Source organism: Boleophthalmus pectinirostris, unplaced genomic scaffold (genome assembly GCF_026225935.1).
Source record: "Boleophthalmus pectinirostris isolate CB_2022bp ecotype Guang Dong unplaced genomic scaffold, ASM2622593v1 HiC_scaffold_19, whole genome shotgun sequence".
Lineage (NCBI taxonomy): Eukaryota > Metazoa > Chordata > Actinopteri > Gobiiformes > Gobiidae > Boleophthalmus > Boleophthalmus pectinirostris.
The window spans coordinates 44,160,558-44,175,116 of record NW_026571140.1 but is presented as its reverse complement, the minus strand read 5'-3'; the positions used below and the strand labels follow the sequence as shown (position 1 = coordinate 44,175,116).

The following is a 14,559-nucleotide window of genomic DNA, read 5'->3' as shown; positions in this document are numbered from 1 at the left end:
TATTTGAGCGTCTGCGTGTGCGGTTTTCGGGCCGTGTTCGTGTTCAGTCCGTGTGTCGTTTGTTCATTTTTCAAAATCAAACCAAAAATAAGAAAACGTGGGAAAAAAAGCGAATATTTTCTTCATTATTTGTCTCCAAAACCAAAAAAAAAAAAAAAGATAATGATTCGTTTTCAGTTTCCGTAACTTAAACTGCGACGCCGCATACAAACTGAACCAGGACTGAACCAGGTCTGAACCAGGACTGAACCAGGTCTAAACCGGGACTAAAACAGGTCTAAACCGGGACTAAACCGGGACTAAACCGGGACTAAACCAGGACTAAACCAGGACTAAAACAGGACCGAACCAGGACTAAAACAGGACCAAACCAGGTCTAAACCAGGACTAAAACAGACTGAACCAGGACTAAACCAAGACTAAACCTGTCTCAGTCCTGGTCCTGGTCTCTGTCTCAGTCCTGGTCTTGGTCTCAGTCCTGATCACCCGACAATCTACGTTGGCACACCTCTGGGCCTGTCCCGACACTCAGGCCTGGTTTAGATCTGGTTTAGTCCTGGTTTAGACCTGGTTCAGTCCCTTATCCGTTTTTTCCATTTTTCATTTAAACACAAAATCGAAAAATGAAAAATCAAATTGTGATCTGTTTTTTCATTTTTGTTTTGGAGACAAATAATGAAGAAAATTATTATTTTTTGTTTTGTTTTGTTTGTTTCTTATTTTTTGGTTTTATTTTGAAAATCGAAGGACACTCGGATCATGTTCCCACTTTATTCCTCGAGTTGAACATGAACGGACACAATTAGCAAATCTCAAAGACCGCAGTTATTTAAAGCTGCACTGTGTAACTTTTCTGGTGGAGGGCGCGTCAAGGACCCAAACAGACCAAGATCCAGGTCAGATCTGTGGAGAGGCGACCCCGCTCACCGACCGAACGCCTGCTTTTCTAGGTGTTTTTGAGCTTAAGTGAATAAATGTAAATTCAAGCTGTTTAAAGTCACACTGTGGAACATTCCAGGCAGAGCAGTGACGTCTCCATGGAGACAAGCAACCGAAAAGTTACACAGTGCAGCTTTAAGCGACCAAACCTCCCGTCAAAGCCTCAGAGGCTGAACAGGGCCGGCCTGGTCAGAACGTGGATCGTTGTGTCCTTGGGCAAGACACTTCACACACATTGCCCCGTATGAATGAAGTGTGTGTGTGTGTGTGTGTGTGTGTCTCTTCTGTCAGTCCCAGGGCAGCTGTGGCTACCACACATCGACCGATATGTTTTTTTTTTTCATGGCCAATATAATTGGTTAGAACGGCTGATGAAATTTGCCGATATTTGGGGCCGATTTTAATTATTTTCCCCAAACTATGTAAGTTAAATTCACCCCAAGCTCTTTTTTTTATTTTTTATTTTTTTACCACAGTCCTGTAGGAGAGTGTTCTCTCCATTTCTCTTTGTATGAAAGTCTTACTCTTACTAGTCTTACTCACTTTGTATTTTTTAGGCAGATCGACCAAAACAAAATCTGGGCCTATGCTGGAGGTTTAAGGCTGATAACGATACACTAAAAAGTCCAAATATCGGTTCGATATATCGGTCTATCTCTATGGTTGCAGTAGTTTGTTACGAGAGCAGAGTGAATGAATAATGTACAAAATTTAAATCGATTTGGAGCGTCTGTTCTGTGTCCTGTCTCAGGTGGTCCTCTTTAACCCTGTGTCCTGTCTCAGGTGGTCCTCTTTAACCCTGTGTCCTGTCTCAGGTGGTCCTCTTTAACCCTGTGTCCTGTCTCAGGTGGTCCTCTTTAACCCTCTGTCCTGTCTCAGGTGGTCCTCTTTAACCCTGTGTCCTGTCTCAGGTGGTCCTCTTTAACCCTGTGTCTGTCCTGTCTCAGGTGGTCCTCTTTAACCCTGTCCTGTCTCAGGTGGTCCTCTTTAACCCTGTTCCTGTCTCAGGTGGTCCTCTTTAACCCTGTGTCCTGTCTCAGGTGGTCCTCTTTAACCCTGTGTCCTGTCTCAGGTGGTCCTCTTTAACCCTGTGTCCTGTCTCAGGTGGTCCTCTTTAACCCTGTGTCCTGTCTCAGGTGGTCCTCTTTAACCCTCTGTCCTGTCTCAGGTGGTCCTCTTTAACCCTGTGTCCTGTCTCAGGTGGTCCTCTTTAACCCTGTGTCCTGTCTCAGGTGGTCCTCTTTAACCCTCTGTCCTGTCTCAGGTGGTCCTCTTTAACCCTCTGTCCTGTCTCAGGTGGTCTGCGGTCGGTGGTGGAGGAGTTGGAGCTGGAGAGGAACCAGCTGCAGGAGCAGATCCTGAGTCTAGAGGAACGCTGCCAGGACCTGGAGGACAGACTCCAACTGCAGGCGCGGATAGAAACCCTACAGGTGCTCAGATCTATGATACTGTAACTACTGTAAACCCTACAGGTGCTCAGATCTATGATACTGTAACTACTGTAAACCCTACAGGTGCTCAGATCTATGATACTGTAACTACTGTAAACCCTACAGGTGCTCAGATCTATGATACTGTAACTACTGTAAACCCTACAGGTGCTCAGATACACCAGAGTATTATCTTCACATTCTTGCACCATGAAGACAAATAGAAATCTTCAAGTGTTTATGACTTTGGTTTTGTTGAGTCTCTCAATTTTTTTCTACTTCATTTCGTGAAGTAAAACCTGTTTTAAATATTAATTATAGTTTTACACAAATCAAGAAACAATCTGTGAAGTAAAGTTTAAAAATGTGTTAAATTAACGCCGCAGTTTGATATAAAAATCATATCACAACATTCCCCAGGACGAGTCTTTCAAGAGACGGTCGTCGATCATTTTAGAGTCTCACATCTGTCCAACAGTTAGACACACCGACTTTAAACTCGATTTCAACACAATGAAGGTGTTTTCTGATATTTTATCTGTCGCTGTATTTCATCAGAGGAGTTTTAAGTGTGTTTTGACGTACGGCTCCGAGCTGCTCCCTCCTCGTCCTCGTGAATCTCCTTTTAGACTTGAGCATGAGGATTAACACGACATTAACTCGCTGTGATGACACGAAGCGGCGCCTGAATCTGCTCAACGCTCCCATAATCCTCTGCTCTCTGATTTATGTTCTCATGTGGTTTCCTCGTCGCACACAGACACCTGGACTGGTGTTTTGTTTCATTATTATTTATTTTACAATTTATACATCACAAAAGTGCTCTGAGGTTCAGATTTGTAGCCGATATTTATTTTCAATTTGAAAGTTTTGAGAGAAATGCTGAATAAATTAATCGAAGACTAGAGCCTCTCGATGCTTCACTCTGAACATTTTAATGCAGAAGTCACACCGGAGAATAAGTCACAGGAAACACACAAACCAGGAAAAAAGTGCCACTTATAGTCTGAAAAATAAGATAACTAAAAAAATAATCGTTTGAATAATCGTGATTTCAATATTGACCAAAATAAGGAAAAAAGGAGCTGTTCACTTGACGTCACGAGGTGGAGCAGAGCGTTTGGAGCTTTGCAGATGTAGACAGACTAATAATAATAAATATTTACTCAAACATGTGAATGAAATAAAACACAAGTCCAGGTTTGTTTTTGACGAGGGAACGACATTCCAACGAGGTTTAAAGTTCACAGAGTTGGTTTTGTGTGATATTGCAGTGTTTCCCAAAGTTTTCTTTTTTAAAAGTCACAAATCTTCACGACCCAAGTCAGTAAACATTATTTGTGACCTTTATTGAGCGTTAATTTTTCAATTCTTCGATTCTTATTTTCCGATTTTTTTCAAATGTGACCCAGGACACTTGGATCTGTGCTCCTGAAACTGATCCATATCTGATCTTTAACATGTGACTTCAGTGTGAACAGTCAGGTCACATTCATCCACCTACACGTCATCAACAAGACACAAACGTCACTATTCTGCACTGAAGTAGGAGAAAACTGTTCATGATCCGTGTGACTGAAGTGAAGCACATCTCCACTCACCACAAAACACCACCACCAAAAACCTGGTCGTTCTCCTTCTCAATCTCCTCCTTAAAACAAGTGTCAGCTTCTCCTGGAGGCAGCCTGAACAGAGGATCTTAAGAAAGAGGCTTGGAGAGTTAGAACAGTTCTCAGACACGTCTCTTTATTAGTTCAGGCAGGTTCAGGTCTCAAGATTCAAGTTGATTCAGCAGGATTTGCCTACGCGGCGTCTCTGTGCGTCGGTCGTCCCTCGACAACGCATGTCGACGTTCCCCAACTGATGCACAGAAAAACTGGGTGCCTTTTATACCAGCAGAACTGTTGAGTTAACATCTTCATGGAAACATACACAGCAGTTTTGTCCCAACACGTGTCCCATAACAGACTGGCAGATGCTAAAGGTTGGAGACACACCCCTTATCTGTCCCATATACATTCACCGTCCATATGACATCATATCCCAACCCCATTGACACTCCAAAGTCCAGAAACATACACAACATGTTATTGTACACAGGGATTCAGTACAGGGCAAATTAACATATGAAAAACACAGGGAAGAAGCCCACACAAGTCAGTTGTTCATGTTGTGGCTCCGGTACGAGAGGAACTTTAAAATCTCCAGGTGCTCGATGCTGCGTCCATGTTTGGACAACTTGTGTAAACACAGAGACGCTCGCTGCGGTTGACGTCGTCGTGTCTCCAGTGTCACATGTGGGACACTTTTGGGCCTTTTAATGTTCACACTGGAGTCACATACAAGTCACATTTAACTGGAAATGTGAATGAGCTCGAAAAAACATTTCGGATTTCACGGATTTCAACACGTATTTCACCAAAAAAATCGGAATTGAGCGTGAAGCCCTGCAGTCTGAACGCAGCCATTGTTAGGCGTGTTCTATCAAAAATGACTAGACTCAATCAATTTAAATAACATAAATTTATTCCCTGTCCAATACAATTCTAATACAGAGCTCTGGATCAAATCGTTGTCCCTGACGGCCTCCAGCTACACAGGACTTACTTCAGGCGATCTGAACGCCCGAGTTTCCCTCAAACCAGACATATAAAACAACAGTATGAACATGCAGATAATACTGTATATTGAGCAGGTTCACGCTCTGAATCGTCCTTGAAGCGTCTTTCTTTCCTCCTTCTTTGGAGGAAGTGACAACCCCCACTCTGTAAATCACCACCAAGTCTTGTTTAGGTAACGCCTGCCCGGCTTATCTCCACAGCCCCAGTTCTGCAGAGGAATTTCCTTAAAAGCACACAGGTTACCCATTATTTAGGACACACAGTAGTACCTTTCCACATATATAATATTTCAGTGTTTAAGCTTCAACTCGATGTGTAACTTCATTAACCAATATTCAAACCACCACTCGATACACCTCAGTATGTAGAATAATTCGACGCGTCAAATACCAACAATTTGACGCATCAAATAAGCTTGTAATACACATCAAATTAGGTGTTAAACGTGTTAAAGGTTGTATAGAGGATTTTTTAAGGGAAGAGAAATACAGAGACAGTCCTTTTTCAAATGTTGTGCGTGTGTGACACCACCTCCCTCCTCCACAGCTCCTTCAGTAGAAACATCTCCTCCCGCCTCTTTACTCTAGAAATCACGCTTGTTTACAGCCAGTGCGCGTTCAGAATTATTGTTGAAGTGACCTGTCTAGAAATAATTTAGTGACCGACGCGTCAGTTTTTAGACCGTTCGTCTGCTTCATTCGCGTAATCGCTGGACGAGATCTCCAAGAATCACCTCAGTTTGTCTTCGCTCCTTTTCTCCTTCTCTTCTTCTTCTTTCAGCGACCTCAAAAACGGACTTTCTTTGGCAGCGAACCAGTCGTGGATTCTCGTCCGCCATCGCTACAAACTTTGTGCGAACTGCGAGGAAGCGACAGTTTGAAAAACCCGCTAAGAACCGCCGCATAAACCACATAATCCCCGCGCACTGACGAGTCCGTTACACTAGAAACGTAAGAAGTTTGATTGACAACCTAACAGCCAATAGAAAATGAGGTAGCCTTGTTTTCTATTGGCCTCAACACGTCCACAGTTGATAGATTTTCATTGTTTTTTTGTTTTTTTTGGTCATCATAATTACAAAGCTGCTGCGTCTCTGCAATGGTATTTTAAACTTTCACTGACAATCTGAAACAAAAAAAAAAATCCTCCATACAACCTTTAAATATATGCGTAAATGTGAACAGTTTGGCTTGCCGTAGTACTCAAGTTTTAAACGAGGAAAAGCGGTAATCAATGTTTCCCACAGAAAATTGGTTGGGTAAGTTCGTGGAGATGTGTGTGTGTGTATATCACAGACCGACATGCAGATCGTGACAAGTCGACCCCCCAAAAAAAGTCTTGACTCAGTCTTTGGGAAACGCTGTGATATTGGAGCTTTAAACCCACAGAGACGCTGCATGTGCGTTTTTTTTTGTTTTTTTTGTTGTTTTGTTGTTTTGTTTGGGGCGTAACAGAACCTTCTAACACAGGTGACGTTTGGGGTAGAGGAGGAAGAGACGCCGTTTTGGGTTCCTCAGGTTTGTGTGTGTGTGTGTGTGTGTGTGTGTGTGTGTGCGTGAGGCTAACAGTGTGGAGTGCTGCACTAACAAGTCACTGGGGGCGGGGCTTATTCATGTACTAATGTCGACGCACGTGTTCACCGGGCACCGCACACAGGAGCACCGAGGTAACGCTCAGAAACGACAACGGGAAAACACTGCACACACGGGCTGGTTAAACGTGCACTAGTTGGGAGGGAATCTCTGAAAAGTTTTTGATTTTTGGCAGGATGTCAGGTAGAGATGCATCAAGAATCTCGGACTTCCGGTCATTTCGCAATTCATACTGAGAAGGATCCTGTGAAAAAGTGAACATTAAACCTCCATGTTTGTTTTCCCAGTGGGATGTGTCTGTTGACAAAGTCGATCTTTTCAAGTCTTTTGAACCATTTCACTTTTGTTTCTGGTTCTGATATTGTCATATTTTAGTTTCAGGATTCGGACATCGTAATTGTTGTGGTTGTTGGATCCTAACAGCAGAAAACGACTCGAGAAATGTGTTTGTGAACTTCATAAATGCAAAAGTGAATCAGATGTGTGTGACTCAAACCTCCGTTCAAACTGTTTCTCTTCCCAACGGAATTGAAAAATAGTGAAAGGTGAAGGTGATGGGCAGGATTGATCCACAGGAAGAACCAAAAAGGAAACATTTGTCTGACTAAGAAATCCTCCCGAGTTTACAGAGAACATTTTGTATGTGGAGCGACGACAAAACAAAATCCTGATCCATTGTTTAACCTCGTTTATGAATTTTAAAAGTCGACACCAAAGTGAAAGTTTCCAACTGTTCACCAAGAAACACCTTCCACTGCAAAGACCAAGACGTGATGTTTGTGTAAAACCACAAGAACAAGAAAGTGCAGCTCAGTCTGTTTGTCTTCTGCTCCTCTACATTAACAAACGGGATTTTGTTTTGTCGTCGCTCCACATACAAAATGTTCTCTGTAAACTCAGGATGATTTCTTAGTCAGACAAATGTTTCCTTTTTGGTTCTTCCTGTGGATCAATCCTGCCCATCACCTTCACCTTTCACTATTTTTCAATTCTGTTGGGAAGAGAAACAGTTTGAACGGAGGTTTGAGTCACACACATCTGATTCACTTTCTGCTGTTCGGATCCGACAACCACACAATTACGACGTCCGAATCCCAAAACTAAAATATGACAATATCAGAACCAGAAACAAAAGTGAAATGGTTCAAAAGACTTGAAAAGATCGACTTTGACAATAGACACGTCCCACTGGGAAAACAAACATGGAGGTTTGATGATCATTTCTTCGGAAAATCTTTCCCAGTATGAAATGCGCGATGACCGGAAGTCTGAGATTCTTTGAGATTCCGGGTCCCGTCTCTCTGTCTCAAAAGTCCAAGTTTAGTCCAAGATTAGACCGGGTTTAGTCACAAAATCGAAAAATGAAAAAAAAAAAAACGAATCATTATCTGTTTTGTTTTTTTTATTTTGGTTTTGGAGACAATGAAGAAAATATATATATGTATTTTTTTCTTATTTCTGGTTTTATTTTGAAAAACGACTGAACAAATGACACAGGAGCTTTGTTTCTTTCTCGTCCGTTGTTCCTTCGTCCGGTTCCTGTAAACGTTCGTCTTTACCTCAGAGTCTCTGTTTCCTTTTGTCCGTGTGCTGTGCTTTTTTGTTTCTTCATAACTCTAGTTTTAATGGGGGTTTTTTTCGTGCTCCTCAGAATGAGACTGAACGGCTGCAGGGTCAGTTGGCCAACGCGAGGAGCCAACAGAGCCGAGACGCCGAGAAACACCAGCTCCTCGTGTCCAGCCTCAACCAGCAGCTCAAAGGGTGAGAGCTCGAGCATGTGTCCACTCAGGAAACTCTTCTCTTAAATCACAGAAATACACTCACACGTTTATGAAGGCGAAGAGTTTAATTATGAGTAGGGCTGGGCAAAAATAAAAAAATATTAATCGCATTAATCGCATGAGTTTGAGTGCAATTAATCATGATTAATCGTGTCACTTCTCCCTCTTATTGTGCTTTTTTTTGTCAGACTGAGTGAGACGCAGGAGACTCTGGAGACGTCGCTGCTGGAGAAGGAAACGTCTTTGGCCCAAACCTCCGAGAAGCTGGAGGTGATAAACGGCCTGAAGGGGGCGCTGAGAGAGAGCGAGGAGCAGAGCCGAGAGCTGAGCGAGCGCCTCACTCACACACAGCACAATGTGAGACTCTTCACTCACACGTCACTCACACTACTTTTCATCTTCTATTTTATTTATTATGATTATTTTATGTATTATTAAAAATGTATTTGAATTATCACTCGTCACTCAGAGCGTTTGGTTGCAGTCAAATGAAGCTCATCGAGGCCAACAGATACAGTCGCTCATCTGTAACCAGGGATCATATTTAAAATCCAAGAGCAAAACTGAAGAGCCAATCAGGAGCGAGGCTGTTAAAGGGACACGCCCCTTTCCGCTGTCAGTCAAACCTGTCACTAACGCGAGTGACCTCAGGGAAATCTTATGTTCATCAGACGTTTTTACTTGAGTATTTTCCTGAGATCTGTAGTCTACTTTCTCTGAAGTAACAAAACTGAACGCTCCCACTGTTTGTGACGATGTCACTGCAGGAGAAACAACGGTTTATTTAAAGTGTTGTAAAGTCTTGGACGGTTATCGTCCTACTGGGAAAATACCTCAGAGCAGATGAGGCCGGAGCAGCAGAGGCGACAAAACGAGGATCAGAAAGACTCAAACATCTGTAGAAATAATATAATCCAGCACCAGGACAACAACTGTGTGTGACGGTCCTCTGTGTGTGTGTGACGGTCCTCTGTGTGTGTGACGGTCCTCTGTGTGCCCTCTGTGTGTGTGACGGTCCTCTGTGTGTGTGACGGTCCTCTGTGTGCGTGACGGTCCTCTGTGTGCGTGTGTGTGCGTGACGGTCCTCTGTGTGCGTGTGTGTGTGACGGTCCTCTGTGTGTGACGTACACGGTCCTCTGTGTGCGGTCCTCTGTGTGCGGTGTGTGTGTGACAGTCCTCTGTGTGTGTGACAGGTCCTCTGTGTGTGGTGTGTGTGTGTCCTGTGTGTGTGTGACAGTCCTCTGTGTGTGTGACGGTCCTCTGTGTGTGTGTGTGTGTGTGTGACGGTCCTCTGTGTGTCCTCTGTGTGTGTGACAGTCCTCTGTGTGTGTGACAGTCCTCTGTGTGTGTGACAGTCCTCTGTGTGTGTGTGACAGTCCTCTGTGTGTGTGTGTGTGTGTGACAGTCCTCTCTGTGTGTGTGTGTGTGTGACAGTCCTCTCCTCTGTGTGTGTGTGTGACAGTCCTCTGTGTGTGTGTGACAGTCCTCTGTGTGTGTGACAGTCCTCTGTGTGTGTGTATGTGTGTGTGTGTGACAGTCCTCTCTGTGTGTATGTGTGTGTGACAGTCTGTGTGTGTATGTGTGTGTGTGTGACAGTCCTCTGTGTGTGTGTATGTGTGTGTGACAGTCTCTCTGTGTGTGTGACAGTCCTCTGTGTGTGTGTGACAGTCCTCTGTGTGTGTGTGACAGTCCTCTGTGTGTGTGTGACAGTCCTCTGTGTGTGTGTGTGATGTGTGTGACAGTCCTCTGTGTGTGTGTATGTGTGTGTGTGTGTGACAGTCCTCTCTGTGTGTATGTGTGTGTGACAGTCTGTGTGTGTGTGTATGTGTGTGTGACAGTCCTCGGTGTGTGTGTGTGACAGTCCTCTGTGTGTGTGACAGTCCTCTGTGTGTGTGTGACAGTCCTCTGTGTGTGTGTATGTGTGTGTGTGTGACAGTCCTCTCTGTGTGTGTGTGTGTGTGTGTGTGTGACAGTCTGTGTGTGTGTGTATGTGTGTGTGACAGTCTGTGTGTGTGTGTATGTGTGTGTGACAGTCCTCTGTGTGTGTCCTCTGTCTTCTTGTCTCTGCACTCGCACTCGTTTTTGATAAAAACATCAGCAGTTTTGTTTTTGTCTAAACGAAATGTGCTGAAGTTCACTTTTATTTAATGTTTTGTATCAGACACAGGAGAGTTTAAATCAGCGTCTCAGTGTAAATCAGCGTCTCAGTGTAAATCAGCGTCTCAGTGTAAATCAGCGTCTCAGTTTAAATCAGCGTCTCAGTTTAAATCAGTCTCAAATCAGCGTCTCAGTGTAAATCAGCGTCTCAGTTTAAATCAGCGTCTCAGTTTAAATCAGCGTCTCAGTGTAAATCAGCGTCTCAGTGTAAATCAGCGTCTCAGTGTAAATCAGCGTCTCAGTTTAAATCAGCGTCTCAGTGTAAATCAGCGTCTCAGTGTAAATCAGCGTCTCAGTGTAAATCAGCGTCTCAGTGTAAATCAGCGTCTCAGTGTAAATCAGCGTCTCAGTGTAAATCAGCGTCTCAGTGTAAATCAGCGTCTCAGTGTAAATCAGCGTCTCAGTGTAAATCAGCGTCTCAGTGTAAATCAGCGTCTCAGTGTAAATCAGCGTCTCAGTTTAAATCAGCGTCTCAGTGTTAAATCAGCGTCTCAGTGTAAATCAGCGTCTCAGTGTAAATCAGCGTCTCAGTGTAAATCAGCGTCTGTGTTTCTCTGGAGTAAACAAGAACACGTGAGTCATGTGACGTGACTGTGGTGCGTTCAGGGACAGGACGACGTCACAGATAAATCCTGATGCGGCGCCACATATCAGGACGTTTATCTGTCTGTCAATTGTGCACATATCGGACGATAACATCAGATATATCGGTCGGGCCCTAATCCACGGCACAAAAGGGTTTAGTCCATGTTTGGTGTTGTGCGTTTCTTCGTGTAAATGAGATGTTTGTCGTGTCTGGTTCACAGTTGGAGGAGGTGTTGAAGAAGTGCAGCGTCTCGGAGCAGCGGTGTTCTGCGCTGAAGAACGAAGTGGGAGATTTAACACAAAAACTCTGCGTCCTCAAAGAGAAGGTACAGCTCTGTTCACACTTGTAAAGGTTTTAGAGGAACATTCACTCGTGTATGAGCAAAAAGTAAAAGGCATCAAAACCTGCCTGAAGAGGTTTTAGAGTCAGCCCTGCATGTCTGAGTCATCTAGTGATCTCTCCCAGGCCTGGTCACTGTTCTAATGTCGCTTCCTCGTCACAATCAGACCTGGAGTTTTGTTTTTTTGTTTCATTCACACACGTTTAACACACAAACCCTGAACATTTAGGCTGAGTTCCTCTGTCAAACTGAAAACACTCTGTTCCACCTTGTGATGTCATCATGTGGTACTACAGGACTGTGTTTTTAAACTCCATGCACCAAAATCACTAAAATCAGTTGGATCATTTCACACCTGGAATTGAAAATCTCTACGGCGCCGAAGTTAAAATCAGCAGTTAAAATCAGCAGTTAAAGGTTGCATGGAGGATTTTTTTTTTTTTTTTTGTGTCAAATTGTCAGTGAAATTTTAAAATACCATTGCAGAGAAGTAGCAGCCTTGTGATTATTTTGACCAAAAAAAAAAAAGAATGAAAATCTATCAACTGTGGACGTAGTGAGGCCAGATAAACATCAGCCAATAGATAATGAGGCTACCTCATTTTCTATTGGCTGTTAGGTTGTCAGTGAAACTCCCTATGTTCCTAGTGTGACTGACTTGTTGGCTCGCAGGGGTTATGTGGTTTATGAGGCGGTTCTTTCAAACTGTAGCTTCCTCACAGTTCGCACAAAGTTTGTTGCGACGGCGGACGAGAATCCACGACCAGTTCGCCGCAAAAGAAAGTCCGTTTTTGAGGTCGCTGAAAGAAGAAGAGAAGGGGAAAAGGAGCAAAGCCAAACTGAGGTGATTCTTGGGCTACGTTCAGACTGCAGGGCTTAATGCTCAATTCCGATTTTTTTGTGAAATCCGATGTTTTTGCGAGGTCGTTCACATTTCCAATTAAATGCGACTTGTCTGTGACTTCAGTGTGAACGGTAAACGGCCCGAAAGTGTCCCACATGTGACACTGGAGGACAGGATGACGTCAACCGCATGCGTCAACCGCAGCGTGCTCTGTGTTTACGGAAGTTGTCCAAATATGGTCGCGAGCATTGAGCACCTGGAGATTTTACAGTTCCGGTTTCTGCCTGCTTCAGCGCAGAATAGTGACGTTTGTCGCTTGTTAATGACGTGTAGGTGGGATGGATGCGCTTTGGCCGTTCAGACTGAAGTCGCATGTCAAAAGATCAGATATGTATCGGATTCAGGAGCACATATCCAAGTGTCCTGGGTCGCATTTGAAAAATTCGGATCTGTGCCGTTCAGACGTCATTAATAGATCGGATACAGGAACATAGAAGCCAAAAAATCGGATTTGGGTCACTTCAGGCTGCAGTCTGAACGCAGCCTTGGAGATCTCTTCCAACGATTGCACGAATGAAGCAGAATAAAAGTCTAAAAACGGATGTGTTGATCGCTAAATTATTTCTAGACAGGTCACTTCAACGGTAATTCTGAACGCGGCTGTAAACAAATGTGATTTCTAGAGTAAGGAGATGGGAGGAGGTGTTTCTACTGAGGAAGCTGTGCAGGAGGAAGATGGTGTCACAAATGCACAACATTTGAAAAAGGACTGTCGCTGTATTTCTTTTCCCTTAAAAAAATCCTCTATACAACCTTTAACATGAAAACTAGCACTTCATGACATCACCGGGGGGAACAGAGCGCTTTGAGCTTTGGAGATGTGGACAGACAAATAATAAAGATTTACCCCGAATTCACACCAGGAGCTGCAGCGGCGCAAATCACATTTTGTATTTGCTTTTTGTTCTTAACACGTGTAGTTGTTTTTATTTTATCTGTGTGTTAAGTGTTTTGTGAATTAGATCTGCAGAACACGTTTAACATGATTATGACTGATTTTATTGTTATTATATCTACTAAGCTACATTTCTACTTCATCTTGTATTTGTGGTTTAATGAGGGTTAAATCTATTAACACGCACAGAAAACACCTCAGTTTTTTTCCTAATAAGGTGAATTTATCTTTAATTAACAAACATTGTGAGTGTGATTCAAACCTTCTGTACGTGCAGGAAATAAAGACGATTTATATGTCGATACAGAATCCTGAACCGACGGATACGGACAATTATTTGCCGAAACGGGCGAGTTTTAACGTTCTGGAATTTTACGGGCGGATCAGGACTAAACCAGGATTAAACCAGGACTAAACCAGGACTAAACCAGGACTAAACCAGGAATACATCAGGACTAAACCGGGTCTAAACCAGGACTAAACCCAGGACTAAACCAGGCCTAAACCAGGACTAAACCAGGACTACATCAGGACTAAACCGGGTCTAAACCAGGTCTAAACCAGGTCTAAACCAGGACTAAACCAGGAATAAACCGGGTCTAAACCAGGTCTAAACCAGGTCTACATCAGGACTAAACCGGGTCTAAACCGGGTCTAAACCAGGACTAAACCGGGACTAAACCGGGTCTAAACCAGGACTAAACCAGGACTAAACCAGGACTAAACCAGGACTAAACCCAGGACTAAACCCAGGACTAAACCAGGACTAAACCAGGACTAAACCAAGTCTAAACCAAGTCTAAACCAGGCCTAAACCAGGCCTAAACCAGGCCTAAACCAGGACTAAACCCAGGACTAAACCAGGACTAAACCCAGGACTAAACCCAGGACTAAACGCAGGACTAAACCAGGACTAAACCAGGCCTAAACCAGGCCTAAACCAGGCCTAAACCAGGCCTAAACCAGGACTAAACCAGGACTAAACCAGGACTAAACCAGGACTAAACCAGGACTAAACCAGGACTAATCTTAGAGGGAGAGACCCCGAGGAGCAGGACGTCCGAAAAGCGCAATCGGGCGATGGCTTCACATACCTCCACGGTGCATGGAGCTCTGAGCCGACATCCCGACATTGAGTCTCGGTTCAGTCCTGGTTTAGTCCCACCTTAGTCCCGAGTCCCTGTAAAATTGTTGTCTGACATCGTAAACGACGTTATATTTCTCCACTCTGAGGATTAACTTTTCGTGGTCCATCATGAATCCTTTCCTCATTGTTTACGTCTTTGTCTTGACTTTGGTTAACTTATTTTGAAA

At 43.7% G+C, this 14,559-nt stretch overlaps 1 protein-coding gene across 3 annotated transcripts in view; it reads left to right on the top strand.

The window, feature by feature from the left end:
- The window catches only part of LOC110172058 (golgin subfamily B member 1-like), an 82,553-nt gene that overhangs the window by 38,318 nt on the left and 29,676 nt on the right, over positions 1-14,559 (top strand). For 2 of the 3 annotated variants that reach the window (XM_055154877.1, XM_055154875.1), the window contains exons 17-21: positions 2,236-2,369; positions 6,460-6,507; positions 8,234-8,343; positions 8,552-8,720; positions 11,327-11,431. In XM_055154877.1, coding sequence (XP_055010852.1) covers positions 2,236-2,369; positions 6,460-6,507; positions 8,234-8,343; positions 8,552-8,720; positions 11,327-11,431 — 566 coding nt within the window. The remainder of the gene's footprint in view (positions 1-2,235; positions 2,370-6,459; positions 6,508-8,233; positions 8,344-8,551; positions 8,721-11,326; positions 11,432-14,559) is intronic. The other variant, XM_055154876.1, reaches the window with a different exon arrangement.